Source organism: Orbicella faveolata, unplaced genomic scaffold (assembly GCF_042242905.1).
Source record: "Orbicella faveolata isolate gen_17 unplaced genomic scaffold, um_ofav_v1 contig_2, whole genome shotgun sequence".
NCBI classification, from domain to species: Eukaryota; Metazoa; Cnidaria; class Anthozoa; order Scleractinia; family Merulinidae; genus Orbicella; species Orbicella faveolata.
The window spans coordinates 26,916,623-26,933,900 of NW_028301547.1; the positions used below are offsets into that span (position 1 = coordinate 26,916,623).

The window sequence follows — 17,278 nt, forward strand, 5'->3', positions numbered from 1 at the left end:
TCTACAGCAGAATAGATAGTGAGTGGCGCAGCCAATCAGCAAACAGCATTCATGATAGAACGCTAGTAGATTTATACTAAAAGTCAATAAAACCAGAAAGAAAAATTACTTCTTTTTCTATTTCTTTTAGAAAACACTGTGAGGAAAAGAAAGGGAAATCTTTCATTTATTTTGATTATCAAAATGCAGTCTCTTTGCTTGCACTATCAACAGCTCATGTTAGTTCTGTGTTTCAAGATCACATTATGGAAATAGCAACTTTCAGCACATGCTTTCATATTAAAGGGTTTTTTCTAAATACGTTTATAATAAATTATATTACGCAGATTACAACACTCACTGGAAGTCCTGTAAGTTGATTCCGTGATAAGTTCAATGTTTCCACTTGGGTCCATGTGTCTGAAACAAGGCAAGTCTTTTAGAAATCACCACAGATTCATTTGGTTTTACGCTGGTTTGTTGACAGAAGCTACCTTAAACCACTACATATTTTGTGTAATTTTAGGATTTCGTAGTAATGCCGTGACAAACTTGTGGTGAGTACTTTTAATTATCACAGATATTGAACATCCATGTGAAACCATTTGTTTTCATTTCGCTTTCCATTAACATTGTTTCACTAACCAATGAGCGTGGACACTTCAGTGATCTGATTGTGTGACAGGTTGACCCTCTTCAGGCTTGCAATCAGGTACACAGGCTCTGGAACTATTAATGAGGAAAATGGATACACAATTTTGTTTGGTCTGTAGCAATTGAACGGGAGGTAAAGGAACTATAGAGACCTATAGAGTTTGGATAGAGAACTATCCAAACCTACAAATGTAAATGTATAAAGTTGTGCCATAAACAACACATGCTGAATTTAAGGCTTAAGAAATGAAGAAAAATTTTTTTTTTTTCATGAGAAGATGACATATCAGTAATATGTAAACTATTTCTCCCAGTTTCTATAATACTAATACAGTTGAACATCTGTTAAATGGCCACCCTCGGGGAAATGGACTGTGGCTGCTTAAAAGGGGTTAGCCGCTTAATGAGGTAGAAACAACAGAGAAGCCATCATTGGGACTTTAATTGCTGGCCACCTAATAGGGGTGGCACTTAATAGGGTTTCGACTGTACATATCAGTGACAGTGAAGAAAAGATGTGTTACAAATTTTGCAGATTTACAGATTATCAGCCAAGCCCCAAGTATTCAGTAACCCTCTATGTGAATAGCAGAATATACTTATGCTTCCAAACCTCGTGGAAGATCATTGAATGATAAATCCAGGTCTGAAATAAACACAGAAACATGTGCCTTATAACTTACCAATTTAATTAGAAAAATTGAACAAATACAAACCATGTTAAATCATTGAGAAGTTCACAACATATAGTTAACCATACCAGACCCAAGTGGACTGATACATGTAATTAACAGTAACAACAACAGCAGCAACCACCAACAACAACTTTTTTTGTACTCAATCAAGTAAGATATGTTTACTTTTTAATTAAAAAAGAAATGAAAATTAGTAGCAATTACTGCATGGAATTACCACAGGGGCAACAGGAGCCAAGCAACCAATCAACAGGTAATTTCTAAAGAATACTAATTAATGCAATAATATTGTCAATACAGAGTGATCTGAGTCAGAAATTGACCTCCAAGAAGAGATATCTTTCTTTCTAAAAAAACCTGTTTGTTACTAACATTACCTTTAAGGTTAACAAGGCCTTCCAATTTGTTTGGCATGTTTGTTATTGTTCTCTGAAGAGATGGAGAGATTCACATAATTTACTAAATGACAAAAACTTAGGTAAAGATATGTTTAAGGCAAAGATGGTTATCATGGTAGTGCTAGTATCACTAAATAATAAATAATGTCCCTAGAATCCAAAATGAAATTGACTCACAATAATTTGCATTTAATAGTCTTTATGTTCAAGGTTGTGAACCAGACAACAATCAGAACAAAGTAGGAATGTCAATAATTAGCAAAGTCAATTACCAGCTGAATGACAAGCCCTACAATCATGGACAAAAGCAGTTGAGACACTCCCCAAAAAAGACCTGTTTTGTTGAACGCATGAGTTTTTCAATCTCCAAATTTCACATTTCGACCCTCTCTCTCCTTTTCAATGTTGTAACCATGTGACAGTGTCCACGGAGCATATTTCAACATTGAGAAGGGTGAGAGGGGGGGTTGGCTATTCACAAAAAAAGATGTTTTTTTCAATAATAATTATTACAGAAGGATGCTCAAATGTGTCAACACTTTTGTCCATGATTATAGGTTAACTGCTGAGACACACAGTTAATCATTTCCATTGCAACAGCAGTGGTGAAAAGGCCCACTCATAAAATGAAGTATGCACAAAAATTGTCATAAAGAATAATAAATTAATTAAAAATGTTTACCTGTGTGTTCCTTAAGTGAAGAGTGTGTAGCTGGGTTAGAGAAGGAAGCTGCCTGTTTATAACAAATAATAGCATGGTAATTAAGTTTAAAGGAGCTATGTCACGGTTTGCACATATGAAAAGTTTAGCCTCAATTTTTCAAATTCGTCATTTGTAATCCATGTCAATTTTCTCCATCCTTAGCCATCCCTGTTCCTTTATGGTTTATCATTATCTCTTGGGTGTTTTTCGATCTTATTAGACTGTTACTTTCAGGTTTCCTACCATTTAAAGGTAATTTTGAATGTGGCAAAAATAACTCAAAATACAGTGTCTGAGCTCCTTTAAGAGCTTTTCGTCTCCCAGACATTCACATCAACAACATTGAGTTTCATAGCCAGGTGTTAACATGATTTAAAAATCATTTTCAGACTTACCTCAGCTGGGCATGAAGAAGTGGATTGTTGTTAAGTATCTATTCAAGATGAGGAATAAAAAATGGCATTATCAAAAATTAATACCGTAGAACATGAGAAATAAAGGTTCTGATGTAAACTCAGTCCTACCACGAGAGGATAGACGTAAAGGAATAGCAAGGCTTGAAATATTTATGAGTTGCGTGGCAAACAGGCACAACACAATGTCTTGCATTTTGGTCACAATTCTGTTTCTCTGACATCACAAGTAATTCTCACACAAAGTGGGGAGCCATGCCAAACTGGACCATGCAATAACAACGATACTGACTGTGGTCTTCGACTCCTAGTGCCGTCTAGAATGGGATTTTAGTACATGTAAGCGTTTGCCCTGCTGACTTTTCCGATCCAGCATGGTTTTCCCACTGGGGAGATAAGTTAGGCTCTTGGTCATGCAATGAAAGTTTATCTGTCACACTGATCACGGAGCAGTGATCCCCACTTTACGCAACCCTCCAAGTTAACTTTTTTCCTTAGTGGCCATTTGGCCACTGACTGTTCAGGTTTGGTTGCCAGTGAAAAATTTTAGTCGCCAAAATATATGCGTAAATTAATAATTAATTAATAATAAATAATAATCTTATTATTATCTAACTGTATTATTAGATAACATTTTCCTTGAACCACCAAGTAAACTGAAGTCCTGTTCAGTGAAAGAACTACCTAATGTTGATTCAAATATGCTTTTATTGGAATGATTGATGATCAAATGAAATAGTTTCTGATCACAATGAAAAAGTACTATATTATTGCAACAGTGTTGTGAGTTGATCACAGTTCTCATTCAGTCATTTTAGATTGATTGGCTTTCACTTTCAATAAATCTTTTACAATGGTTATAATAATGCAAATGTACATGCCTTCAAATAGCTCCATCGATTTACAAGTGACACCACAAATATCAAAAGCCAAAGGTTCAGACTATCTTCATTATAAACTCTTGCTTGAGTTTTTAATATTTTATAATCACACTTAAATGGTAACTTAGGAATGACTTGAGCACTCCAAACAATTCAAACTTTCATGCTATGAAATAAAGTTTTTTTTGTTTTTAATCTATACTAGTGACACATATTTACAAGTCTACAGCCAGCACACAGAAATCCATATTTCTGCAATAAAACTTGGAAACCACATGTGGTATGGACTTCAGATTGAAGAAATGGTCTTCTTGATCTTTTTGAGGATTTGAATCATTCCTTCACTGCTGGCGCTGGTTGTGAAATCAACCATCAAAAAGCGTGAGCATGTATGAATGAAACGTATGTTTACTGCCATTTTTCCCGCGAAAATATTTGATGAAAATTAAGAAAAAAAGTCGCTTCACAAAACACAGAAATATTTGTGTATATCATTTATAATTCGCACAACAGGAGCAGTGCAAACGACACAGATTATACCAAGTTAAAATAAGATAGCCTCATTCGCAGCTGAATGGCGGAAAGTTTTCCAAGTTTATCAAGGCGGCATCAAATTCTTGCTGAGACCATAAAGTGAACACTATTTTTACCTTATCGCTTATGATCTTTTTCTTGTTTTCTGCTTGAATAAGCAAACGATATAAAACTTCCTCTGCAAATTAAAAACTGTATTGAAATGGACAGAAACGTTCAACCTCAAATTGTTTGTCGTTTTGAATTTAATATGCGAACCGCGGAACGCGAATACTCAATGCGAAAATACTTTCACAAGTTTTAGGGCAACCACTAAGACGGATATTTTTTATTGATGAAATCTTTGACAATTTAAAAATAAACCCAGGTTCGTTCACACAAGTGAAATTTATTTACAACTGCGAGTCGCTTTTCATCACAGTTTTTTTAGTTATAGAATCCCCCGTGCTTGTGTTATCAAGTTTGCTGTAAAGTCAAGTATTTTCGTGTCCACTGAAATAAAAGACGTTTCTCAAATACATCTGGATGTGTCTCAAATATATTGTGGAGCCTGTACCGTCGAGCTTTCCAAGCTTTTGCAATTCCTCTTCTTTTCGATGGCAAATGACCAGGTAAAATTGTCACGTGCCAAAGTTCAGTCGAGTGGAACGAATTTCGTCACGTCCCAAGCTCGACTGAATGCAATTCCTTGATCTTTGTTTACCATGTAACATTTCATTTTATTCAGTCTCCATTTCTGTTGGTTAAAATCCCACAACAACTAGCTTTGCAAAGTGAATTCTTAATGCTCAGAACGTTTTTCTTTTCGCTCTAGATGATAGTCCGCTCAAGCTCCTGACGCACAGGTCACGTTAATTTTAGTCGCCGAGCTGGCGACTTGTGTTCTAATTTAGTCGCCAGCTCCAAAATTCTAGTCGCCATGGCGACTAAAATGGTCGCAACTTGGAGGGTTGTTATGCCACATAATTTATTATTGTGTGGTTATTGTGCTAGTCTACTTTAAGTGTTAGAAGCACAACTCTCTAGGAACCGCAACATTGATCAGATGCAATATAACTGAGGGAACATACCAAGGTCTGTAAATTTACAAGTCTTCTAAGTTGTGGAGGAATGGATTCTGAAAAACAAGACAATATGAATTACAAAACTAACACACAAGTTAGTCACCATACATGCCATCCTTTAATTCCATGACGAGTGTTATGGTTCAAGTGACAACACTGTACACTTACCAATAAGATTATTGCCAAGGTCAAGGTAGATCAGATCTGTTAGGTTGATAAACAGCTGATTGGAAATTGTAGAAATTCTGTTACAAATATTAAAACAGAAAATCTATCAATGTAACATAATTTCCTACCATTAACTTTGACAAAGTCTGTGCAGAGGGTGCTGTTAATGACTTACTTGTTATGACTTAGAGACAAAACAATGAGTGACTTCGCATTTTCCAGCTCAGGTGGAACCTAATATCCAGGAAAAATAGACATTAATTTTATCTAATTAATTTTACTATTATAATTACTTGAAAAGCAAAATAGATTATACGCAACAGGATGACAAGATATCATTTATCCATCATATTCATCAACATCTAACTGCAATTTTTCAGCCAGAGCAAACAGTTACTGGAAAGACAAATTCATTTCAAGAAGAAGTCTCAGTCTGGTGCTTTGTCAGATAAACACGGATCATTGTGTGTACAAACAGACACCGCCAAGTACTGGTTAGTTAACAAATAACCCTTTTCATGGTTAGTTTCTCTCACTTGCATCACAATGTAATCCAACGTGGATGTGAGGCAACTTCAGGCTGAAACATACAGAATCGCCCAAAATTGCCTCACACAAATGCTAGATTATTATTGTAATGCAGATGAAAAAGGTTAACTGTGAAATAGGCTATAAATAGCTACAAAAGGCTGATTTACACAACAGAAAATTTTTGGCATGGTTCCGATAAACATGGTGCGCATACCGAAAAAAAAAGGTTCAGCACAGATGCATTTTGTTGTCTAAACAACTTTTTCTTATTTATGCCAAGGCAAAATCTCACCTATGCTCACTGAAAAGGTAGTCTGAGTGGAGATGAAATTTTGGCTTGGCGCGAGTAAAGAAAAGTCATTTACAGCACAAAATTTATCTGTAGAAGGTCACTTTTTTTGGTGCACACGCACCATTTATATCGAAACAATGCCCAAAATTTCCTGACATGTAAATCTGCCCTAAGTAAACATTAACTACATACCTCTTTGAGTTGATTATGACTAAAATCCTGAAAAAGGACACAAGTACATGTAGATCAACACTATTATTCTGTATTACTGGAATAGACTTGCAAAGGCAACAAAACATTTAACAATATATGCCACATGTAACATGAATGGAAACTCACAATAGTTAAGAGGTCATCTAGTCCAAAAATGTCGCCAGGTATTCCAGAATTCTTCAGCTGATTTTGACGTGCATTAATTACCTGTAAGTAAAAATGACAATAGAGTTATTAATGGTATTTTATTACAACCTAGAAAAACATCAAACAAAGTTAAAATATTTGTGCATGATGCCTTACCCTTAAGTGAGAGAGAGTTGAAAGGTCTCCATGGATACTTGCTAAGCTGTTTGCCTTCAATGACAAGTGTTCCTGAGGGACAAAAACAGGATTCAACAAAACTTAATTCAAACCATCTTTGCCAAGATGTAATCATCACCTTTACCATACCCAAATCTCCCTTTCTACAGTCCTGGGTCCCTAGAGGTGAGATACACCCTTCTAAAAACTTCTAAATGGTATGGTTTTGAGAAACACAATTTGATCTGAAATAGGTATGTTTTGTGTTCCCTGGGGAGGGAGGCGGGGTGGCCTCATAGTTAGTGTGCTTATCTTCAGATCGAGTGGTCTGGGTTCGAACCCTAGCTGGGGTCATTACGGTCATTACATTGTGTTCTTGGGCAAGACACTTTACTCTTATAGTGCCTTTCTCCACCCAGGTGTAAAAATGGGTAAAGGCGAACTTAATGTAGAGGTAACCCTGCAATGGAGGCGGGAAGTAGGAATACTCCTATATTCTTCATGCTACAGAAACCAGGAGAAGCTCCGGCCTGATGGGCTGCTTGGCTCTTATACAGACTTAACCTTTGTGCTCCCTGGTCTAGAGTTGGATATGGTTATTACACGAGGAAGAAGTGTGGTGTGTTAATAAAAATTATCAGGGATTTTGAAACCCTTCTCAAATTATAATGCAAATATCTAAGTCTTTGATGTTATTTGAGCCCATATACCAGATATGCAACAGGGCAGACCTGATTCCTGGGTCAAGTCTGAAAAATTGTACAGAAAATCACATATTTTAGTCTGAAACAGAATATCTGCCGGTGCATATAATATAGCATTAAAAGGCTCAATGGGAATAACAAAAAAGAGTCTGTCAATCCAATTAGGCATGATGGTCACTGCAAACTAAGGTTCCAAGAGGAAGGCATCAAGTTTGGGTAGTGTGCACGTGGTTGCATAGAGAATTATAAAGCGTTCTGATTGGCTTATACTATTTAACAGGTCTGTCAAAAATGTCAGTAGTGGGAGGGCAGGGAACATTTCCAGTCGCATTGTAAACTATTTCAGTATTTGTTCTTTGGTAGTGAAGTCAAGTCAATGTGTTTGACTGTGCATGTGGGTTACTTGATAGATAAAACATTGCCCATGCATCTTTTCTAGCAAATCTCAAGTGAGCTATGCCAGTCCCTCTCCTGTCAAAACTTTCATTGCGCTTTACTATTCCTCATTTTCATTCCGCTCCAGCAAATGAAAGGTGTACCATGGACTATGACAATAACAATTCCTTGCCATTGCATGCTCAGCTGTTTTGCAAAGTTGTTCTCGGCGGAGTTTTACGAAGAAAAGCCCAGCTCATAGATGAATGAATGTATCTTAATTCAGCTCAGTAAAATGCCAATTTAGGGGATTACTCACCAATTTCATCAGGTGAGATAGTTCATCTGGCAGAGCTTCCAATCCAGTCTGGTTTAACTTCAGCCACCGTAAGTTTGGCATGTCTGCCACCCTTTTCGGAAAATCCAGCTTCTACATGTAAGATAGAAACAACTCTTTAAGGATTAATGGTCTCAATAGAGGAGATAAAACAGTAGAATCTGTACCTTGAAGTCATTCTTGGTGAGATCAAGACCACGGACAAACGGCAACACACCTTCCGCCATTTTGCAGACCGCCGGACGAATGACACACGCGCTTCCCCCTGGGGTAGGCTGAGGAGTCATGTCAAGGCTTATTTGTCTTTTTTTGACACACTGTGAAAAAGTAAAAGTTAGAACCCATTTTAATGACAGAAATCCTCACAATTCTTATTTGTGAAATCATCTGAGACGAAAGCGTTTCTGGTGGTTTTTGTGTATCCGTTATTTTAAATTAAAATTATATTTCCTTACCCCTCCCTACACCGTATTCCTTGTCATGCAAGGTTTCGTACGAAGGTACACGCGCGAAATGTCTGAAATTGAAGAGAAGAAAACTTGGTACGAAGTACTACCTTCCCTTTTCAATTTACTTGTGGAGAATGCCGATGGAATCATAGATGACACGAGCTTACAAAGAATACTTGAGTGGTTAAAGAATGTCTGCAAGAATGATCAACAAGTACAAAAACTCCTTCAGTGTGGAACAGTTGAGTTTATGTCGAAGGACCACGTTTTCTCCAACCCTGAATCATCGGCATTCTTTCTCACACTGTTTGGATTTCTTGCGGCGAGAGCAGAGATATTCCATTCTTTTAAATGTGATGGAGATGGAGACTTTGTTGCCACGTTTCTGGATAAGCCAAGGACTGATTCAAACTTGTGGAATGAGGGTATTGTGAGAAATGGATATTTTCAAGCGTTGAGTTCTCTCACGGAGCACGAAGATGGGATATTATGGCTGAGAAATACAGGTAGAAATTTACAGTAGTTGATAATTGAAAGCATGGCTTAAAAAGACAGTGTTGCAGGAAATGAACGTTGCAAAGTATAGCCAGCTTCATATTCCGGGGGAGGGGGGAGGGGCGGGGGGTCTCTGCTAGGATCAACTAGCCCTGGGTTAAGGGATTGAAAATAACCTATTTTACAAAGTGCTACCCCATCTAGTCAAGGGGCAAAGACATCCTGGTATTAGCATATAAAAAAGGTAAAGTCTGAATATGGGCCAAGTGGGCAATCAGGCCATTGCTTATTGCCAGTTTCTGTTGCATAAAGCAACTAGGAGTATTTCTGCCCCTTTCCCTGGATGGACTGCTAGTCTATAGCAGGGGTAACCCCCAGCATTAAATTTGCCAGCACCCAGTTATACACCTGGCCCCAGTTGTTCAAAAGGTGGATAACACTATCCACTGGATAAATCACTATCCAGTGGATAAGTGTTAATGAAACAAACTGCACTATCGATCCATTGGATAGTGATTTTGATCTACCCAGTAAATAGAGTTATCCACCTTTCCAACAACCCAGGCCTGTGTGGAGAGAGGCACTGTGACAGTAAAGTGTCTTGGTCAAAAACACAACACAATGTCCATGGCCAGGGCTCGAACCCAGACCACTTGATCCGAAGGCGAGCACACTAGCCATGAGGCCACCTCACCTCCACTGGCACAGTGTAATAAACCTGTCCACTGGAGCACCCCTTGTCTGACCAGGAGCAGGATAACAGAGGGAATGGATGTAATTTTTCCATTGCAAGATTAGAGGATGGTCATTATCACCAAGGCTGCCATTTAGTTCTGATTCACCAGTATCCTTGATCTTTACACAGTCCTGTAACAATTTTTTTTATTGACTGGGTGAATTGTCTCAACTATAGGAATCTGTAAGAAACAATAAGGGCCCATCAAGCGTGCTCGGCTGAAACAGGTACCAGGGGTTATGACCCTTATTGACAGCCCTGATCAGAATATATGAGGGATGAACTTAGGGTAGAGGAAAGACCAGCTTATGAAATCCTGTGTGAAGCCTATATAGAGATCTCAGGAGAGGATGGCAAGAGGTGGACCTCTGGACTTCTTTTGTTAATTGTAGGCAAGAAAGCATACAGTCAAGTGAAGATTGAATGCTGTTGTTGCTTGAGCATACAGGGCTTTGATTGAGCAGGCTGTTTATGTTGTTAATATAACTGTTTCTTCTCCTTTGCTGTCATTCAGATCACATAGCATATGCATTGGACTGTCTCTCTGACAGAAGCATGTTTGTGGCTAATTCAGCAAGAAGTTTGATTACAAAGTTTCTGATTAAAATGAGTGATTGCATGGCTGACCAAAACCTGCAGAAAGCTCATGGCAGTGTAGAAATTGATGACAAGTGTACAATCATAGTTCAAAGGTTGAAGTCAATGCTTAATCCAGAGGCATTAACACCAGCAACTTCAATGATGGCCGTGATTGAGGTCACAAGAATGCTACTGTGTGAGCGTTCTATGTCTGCACAAAAGGTTCTACAAAATACCAAACTGTTTCCAGAATGCTTGAATTTAATGAAAACTGGAGATGCAACAGTCTGTCAGAAACTTGTCGATGTCATCTGTGAAATGGCAAAGAACAGGTAACCACTTTTCTAGCATGATCAGTAGGGAGTGAATCACTCTTTTAAAATACCTTAAGAATTTGATTTAGCACACTGGATGCCTCAGACTCATCAAAAAGATATACTGGTCTCTCAAACTGTAAGGTTAAGTCTGCATATGAGCCAAGTGGCCCATCAGGCCATAGCTTATCCCAGTTTCTGTAGCATGGAGTGACTAGGAGTATTTCTCCCCCCCCCCCCCCCCCTGGATAGGATGCTAGTGCATTGCAGGGTTACCAAGCATTAAGTTCACTGATACCCATTTAAACACCTGGGTGGAGAGAGGCACTGTGCCCAAGAACACAACACAATGTGACAATGGCTTGAACCCAGGCCGCTTGATCCAGAAATGAGTTTACTAAACATAAGGCCACCGTGCCTCTCAAACTGTAGTGGATTAGAAATGTGATCCATTTGTTACAAACAGCTTTATATTTAGTCAAGTCAAGAGTGCTTGTAATTGAATTTACTTTGTTGAAAACTTGTCTCCAATCAAAGATAGGTTAGCCTCCCACCCCCCCCCCCCCCAACCCCATCTGCTATGGAGTCAATTGTACTCTGTTTTTTCAGCACAGGGTCTCTTGAGTGGAGTAGACTAACAAACACAGAGGACATGCCGTGGATTAATGCTTCAGAAATACTTCTTGGGTCATGTGTGGATCTTTTTAAGAAGGGCCTTATTTCAACAGCTCTTGAGCTGGTAGCCGGCTTAGGCTCCTTTCATGAAAGCTCCAGGTATGTTGTTTAAGGACTCACATGTTGTAATCCTAATGTTAAAATTTGTGGAGTGGTGGGATTAGTCTTGTGTGTGTATCTTCAATATCCTGGGTTATTGTTTTGAATCTTAGAGGAGCTCAGTCAAAGTAGTTTGACTTACTTTGGTCACGTACAAAATTACCTTTAAATTGAAGGAAACCTGAAAATAGTAGCTTACTAAGATAGAAAAACACCAAAGAGATAATTTAAAACCATAAAAGAACAAGGAGGGTTAAGGATGGAGAAGATTAACGTGGATTACAAACAACAAAGTTGAAATGTTTAGGCTTACCTTTTCCAGATATGCAAACCTTGACGTAGCTCCTTTAAGGCAGTGGTTTTTCTTAACAGAGAAATGACAATGGCCAAATCGGTTCTATTGTTAATATTATATTCAATTACTTTCACACAGCAAATTGTATGTAAAATAGGAACAATTTAGGAATTCTTTTTTTGTTTCACTGATAAAAAAAAGAGCTTAGAAATTTAGCAGATAATATGACTGTGTTATATGACAGCTTGTCTTTTGTTTTAGAGATTTCCCAGCTCACTGGCTGGAAGTACTGTTTGACATTGTTGAATTGTCACTTGATGTAATCCTAAACCAGACAAGCAACAAAGATGAAGAATCACAGAATGGTTATCATGTGAATGGAAATGAAGAGCTGGACACTGGAATAGCTGAAGGGTTGCTGTCTTGTGAGGAACAAAGGCAATGCTTCTCAAAGGTACAGGAAGATATTTTAAGGGGAATTTGAACCAAATGTAGAAATTTCAGAACAAAGTGCAGAAGAAATTATTTGCATCAAATGGTAAATTCAAGACTTTTTGAGACTATCAGACTAATATATTTGACTCTGAGTCCAAGATTTTCCAACGTTGTAAAAAACATTGAGACTCTCAGAGAATGTGTCACAAAAACTTTTAGAAAGCAAAATTCTTGAAATTTGACTAAATTTATGTGAGACATATTTTTTGAAGCAGCACTCACTGTCCTTAGATATTAAACCTTTTATTGATATAGTTTTGTCATAAACAGCAACACCTTTGGGGCATCTTGTCTGATTGGATTAAAGAAGGTTATTCCCTCACTCAAGCTATCTGTCAAGCACTTCTCACAGCACAGCAACTTACTCAACAGGTAATGGTCAAGCAAATTAATTACTATTGATCAGTGAGATCATCAGTTGAACTTCCCATTAAAATTACCCTGTCTGGACACATTTAAGTCTCTAGGAGGGTGCTTGTGTACTGGAGATTAAAAAAATGAATATATGTCTTGTAAGAACTGTAAATAGGAGGGTTGACTCATTGTAATGGTCATGTCACTTCTGGTCAGGTACCTTTCCTGCTTGCAGACAGAACAGATTGTTTTTATTCACGCCTTTCTAGCAACTTCTGGCATTTTGCTTCACAGTGTATTCAATCAACCATTAAAGTGAGGCAGTGAACTCCTGAGGTCAATTAACACTCCACATCCCCACTACAGGGGGAATTGGAAATTCCAGGGATTGTTAATCATTTGTCATTGTTAGGGAATTTACCACGTGAATGCAGTTTAAAACAAAGTAAACGTTGGTCCTTATGATGAAGTACAATTTAAATAGGTAGGTTGTCTTCTGCAACTCAACTTTTGAGAATTTGGTTAGATGACACAGGGCTACTTTTTCCTATCACCTTCTAGCTTGAATTTGTTTTAAAGATTAGAAGGTTTAAAGATCAGAAGGAGTAAGTGAATATGAAGACTGAAGGATAGGCGGTTTCGGCTAACGTGTTCACATCCTTATTGCCGCCCATTTGAGATCATGTGTTGATTCATTTGGGAGGTTGCAAGTGTTCTGTTTGTACATACTCCCGTGTAATCAGTTGCGTGTGACAAATTGCACTATTGTAAGCTCCCAAATAAATCATCAAGTGATCTTAATTGGGTGACAAGGAGATAAACACGTTAGCTGAATCCGTCTATTAGCATTTGGGTTACATTTTGTACGTTCCATTAATTTTTCAATGTTGTTCAAGGCTTCTTCACAGCATCATTCTCATGTGTTTCATTGGCTTAAGCTGAGTTTAGACCTCATCCAGCACTGTATCAATCCAACTGAACTATCCACAAGGAAACTCCATGGCAACCAGAAAGTACTCAAAGCCTCTTTAGAATTCATTGCAAGTTTTGCTGAAATACAAAGATCAAAAGGTAAAGAACTTGAGTAGTTAATTAACATGTGAGAAGAATTTTGAAAGGAACTGGCAATAAAAGGGGGGTTTACAGACAGTGGATACCTGTACCTTCGAAAGCGAGTTGACAAATTTCCCTTTAGACAGGGAGCCACTAAAAAATTGTATAGATTGCTTATTTTGAATAATTCTTCCACCAAAGAAAATTAACCAATTACACTGAACGGAGCAATCTTCCAGCCTCTCCAGTCTAGATGGGATAGAACATGCTTGCGGGCTGTAGAGCATATTAAATTACAGAAGATAAACAGACTTCTTATTAAAATCCTCGCTGTGTTTGTGTTTCAGATATTTTTGAAGACACAGAATTCTCCTCTGTAAACGGACTGTTTGATGAGGTAGTCAGGGGATTACTTCAACTTATCGAGAGTTCCGAAACTGCTTTAACTGTAAGTATTTAATTTGGATGTGAACACGGCTATTTCTGCGTTTAGGGAGAACAAATCCCGATTCTATTTTCCATCGGTGTCAATCAGAAGTTGCCCGACGTACACTGCGAGAGTGCCTTTCCGAAGTTGATAAAAGTTAAGTTAGTCCAGTTCTGGACCCCTCTCTGTTACGCGACCAATTGTTAATTCTTAAAACGTCAGTTTTACAAACTTACTACAGCGCTTAGGTCGGCTTTAGCAAGTTAAAGTTGATAAATTGTTCACTTGTCCGTCGACTCTGGCGGCACAACAGTTTCTTTAGAAAATAATGACTTTACTCTTTTCGAAAATTGTGGTTTGAGACATTTTCCGACTTTCCGCAGATTATAAGTTTGCACTCTTTGTTGTGTTTATTTTTTGTTAGGTGATATCTGCTACTCTGAAGACGTTAGGAAAAGTACTTTGCGCCATGAAGCCAGGATTTTTGACCGAATTGTTTAGCAGTGAGAATGGAACAGCAGACGAGACCGCTAATAAACGAGCGAGACTTGAAAACAGTGTAGCATGTGGAGATGACGAGCGGAGTTCTGATATGAAGCGTGCAAACCGCGAGAAATTAGCCTTTATGCTTTATCGGAAATTACGAGACTCCGGATGGGAAGTGAGAGATTCAACTTTGGAGTTTGTTGGTTCTCTCGTGCACCTAAGTAACCAAGGTAAGTCAAGTTTTAGTTTCTCCCTACAAGTCTAACTTATTAGCAAGTAGACAAGTGATGAGAATAAAGGAAATCATCGACTATAGGCTATTACCTTGATATACCACTAAATTCTCATAAAGAAATAAACTGGCTGGTGAATAGCAGTCAGTTAGGAGAATCACTATTTCAATGTTGAGGCTAAACTGGTAAATGGCTGTAATAGCGATTCTCTGAATGAAAACACATTTTCCATTGCAAATTTTAGTTTGAGAAAAATGTTTCATTTTCTAAATAATTAATGTCAATCACATTTTCTTCGGTTTTTGAATGAAATTTCCCCGAGTACCACCAGAACTTGCACTTTATGGTGTTGAAACACGAGTTTAATGTTGTTTTTTGTACTCTATTTTAGATTCAGTTCACGAGTTTCTCTCTTTTCACAACATCCCTGTGCTTGTGTGGAATGCTCTGAACGACAGCGAGAGTTACGTCCGTGCTTCTGCTATTCACCTGATTGGTTCCTTGGCTTGTCAATCACAGCTTTGGACATGCCTTCTGCAAAACAGTCAAATCTCTGAGGTATTTCTAAAAACTTTATTATGCCAAAGTAAGCCCCCCCCCCCCCCCCTCTCTCAATAATTTGGCACGTTTCCCCGTGTTTCTGATTTCTATTTGTTGGACTTACTCGTTGGCGAACTGTAATTTAGATCTAAAGCGCATTTTACTTGACTAGTTGCTGATAGGCGCATTAATTTTGGCAGGAAAACATTCTAGAGAAGCTTTCGTCCGTTCTTGTGGAGGATGACGAGGCGTTTCCGCGCCGAAGCGCCATAGAATGTTTCACAGTGTGGATAACAAATCGGCATTCGATGATAGCACGAATCCTTTGCTCTAGGAAACCGGCGAAAGACCAATCGCAGACCGAAGGATTTCCGACGTCTGACGAGGGTCATGATTTAGGAGTCGGCAACCAATCGGAAGCTACCAAAACACCATCGGGATTTGAAATTGGACCAAGCGTTTGTCGTGCTTGTCGGGATTTTGACTGGGAAGTAAAACTGCGTGGGTTTGAATTTTGGGAAGCTGTCATAGATTACTTTACCGAGTTCAAAACCAACAGGGAAAGCGCTGGCAGGGATAAAGCGAAATCGTTTTCTGGAGAAGTATTAGACTGTCACGCCAGTAATGATGGAAGTTTGCAAGAAGAAGGTATTGAGAAGTGCTTTCAGATTCTTTTTGAAATGGGAGCGTTGAGTGTCCTCAGTGAAGAGCTAAATGATTGCGACCACATGGTGTGCGAGAAAGCTCTCAAAGTACTAGCTACCTTGCAGCGTGTTGCGTATCGCGAATTCCCTACCGAGGAGCGATGTGTGAAGACCTCGCGGGATTTCCAAGAAACTCTAGGGAAAGGGTTTGGTTTGGAGAAGTTTAAGGAAGTTTTACAAGCGACGGATATCCCGGCGTTGGTTCAGTCATGTGAAGCGGCTGACAATGCGATCAGATCAGATCCAGTGTCATTGATAGAGGACATTCTTTCAGCGGCTGAACACCACGACGAGAATTTGTTGGATTGTTACTGATTTCCACCTGTATTCTATCGTTACAAAAACCGACCTTAATAAAGTTCAGCTGAACAGCGCAGTTCTGTCTTTTCCTTGGTTGTTAGTGACGAATAGGTGACTTTCGTTTTGAATCAAGTTTATACTTACCTTGACTGGTAAGGTTCGGTAAGGTGTTGCCTGGCTCCTAGGCCTCAATATTTTACCGCGGTCTCATTCCGTGGCCGATCGTCTTGGGAACTAGGTCACCGCAATTAACCGTGAAGGCCTGGGAGAACCTTTTTGTCAAAATGCGAATTAGCTGAGATCAGAATACTGGGATTTAAAGTCAATTTTAACATGAAATGTTCTTGAGAAGATGATTATTACTCTGTCAGTGACAAAGGCGTTTTCGGGAAAAACTTTCCGAGTACGCCCGTGTCACTGACAGAAAAATCAGGTCATATGTTTACCAGCCCAGCAATTGCCTGAGAGCGCGCGCTAAGTAATAAAATGAACAATGATAGGGCAGATGACCATTGCTATAGCTTCAACGGTCTTGGACGTTCGGTAACCTTTATTTTTCTTTTGGATCATTTTCTATACCGATATTCTACGTTTAGCGAAAAAATGAAGAAAATATATCGACTAGAAAGTTGAATTTTTTTGCAAAATGCACTATCGAATTCCGTTCTTTTTAGCTCTTCGTTTATCTGTGCGACGGTTTCAAATGCCTCTTGAAGGGTTAAGTTTTGTGAAAACGTTGGTAACATTTGGAATTATTTTCGCAACAGACCCACCTCTACAAAATATGAATAAGATCGTTT

At 38.6% G+C, this 17,278-nt stretch overlaps 2 protein-coding genes across 4 annotated transcripts in view; one reads left to right on the forward strand and one right to left on the reverse strand.

Moving 5' to 3' along the window:
- LOC110049845 (protein flightless-1 homolog) overlaps nt 1–8,546 on the reverse strand; it is a 29,025-nt gene extending 20,479 nt beyond the window's left edge. For both annotated transcript variants that reach the window (XM_089290586.1, XM_089290585.1), the window contains exons 1-14: nt 8,412–8,546; nt 8,227–8,337; nt 6,829–6,900; nt 6,652–6,732; nt 6,505–6,531; nt 5,665–5,723; nt 5,490–5,566; nt 5,328–5,374; nt 2,825–2,862; nt 2,409–2,460; nt 1,706–1,757; nt 1,247–1,279; nt 625–708; nt 341–399 (exon numbers count right to left, since the gene is read on the reverse strand). In XM_089290586.1, the coding sequence (XP_089146712.1) occupies nt 341–399; nt 625–708; nt 1,247–1,279; nt 1,706–1,757; nt 2,409–2,460; nt 2,825–2,862; nt 5,328–5,374; nt 5,490–5,566; nt 5,665–5,723; nt 6,505–6,531; nt 6,652–6,732; nt 6,829–6,900; nt 8,227–8,337; nt 8,412–8,531 (912 nt within the window). In that variant the 5' untranslated portion in view covers nt 8,532–8,546. The remainder of the gene's footprint in view (nt 1–340; nt 400–624; nt 709–1,246; nt 1,280–1,705; nt 1,758–2,408; nt 2,461–2,824; nt 2,863–5,327; nt 5,375–5,489; nt 5,567–5,664; nt 5,724–6,504; nt 6,532–6,651; nt 6,733–6,828; nt 6,901–8,226; nt 8,338–8,411) is intronic.
- Nucleotides 8,547–8,720: 174 nt separating this feature from the next.
- Nucleotides 8,721–16,554, forward strand: LOC110058889 (integrator complex assembly factor BRAT1-like). 2 transcript variants are annotated; one of them, XM_089290587.1, is made up of 10 exons: nt 8,721–9,199; nt 10,439–10,835; nt 11,427–11,591; nt 12,148–12,340; nt 12,637–12,753; nt 13,632–13,806; nt 14,136–14,236; nt 14,640–14,931; nt 15,326–15,492; nt 15,675–16,554. In XM_089290587.1, exons 1-10 carry the CDS (start codon nt 8,725–8,727, stop codon nt 16,491–16,493), a joined length of 2,901 nt encoding a protein of 966 aa, XP_089146713.1. In that variant the 5' UTR covers nt 8,721–8,724; the 3' UTR covers nt 16,494–16,554. The 2 variants fall into 2 exon arrangements, with proteins under 2 accessions (XP_089146713.1, XP_089146714.1); XM_089290588.1 differs by having other exon boundaries at nt 12,652–12,753.
- Nucleotides 16,555–17,278: the final 724 nt, after the last annotated feature.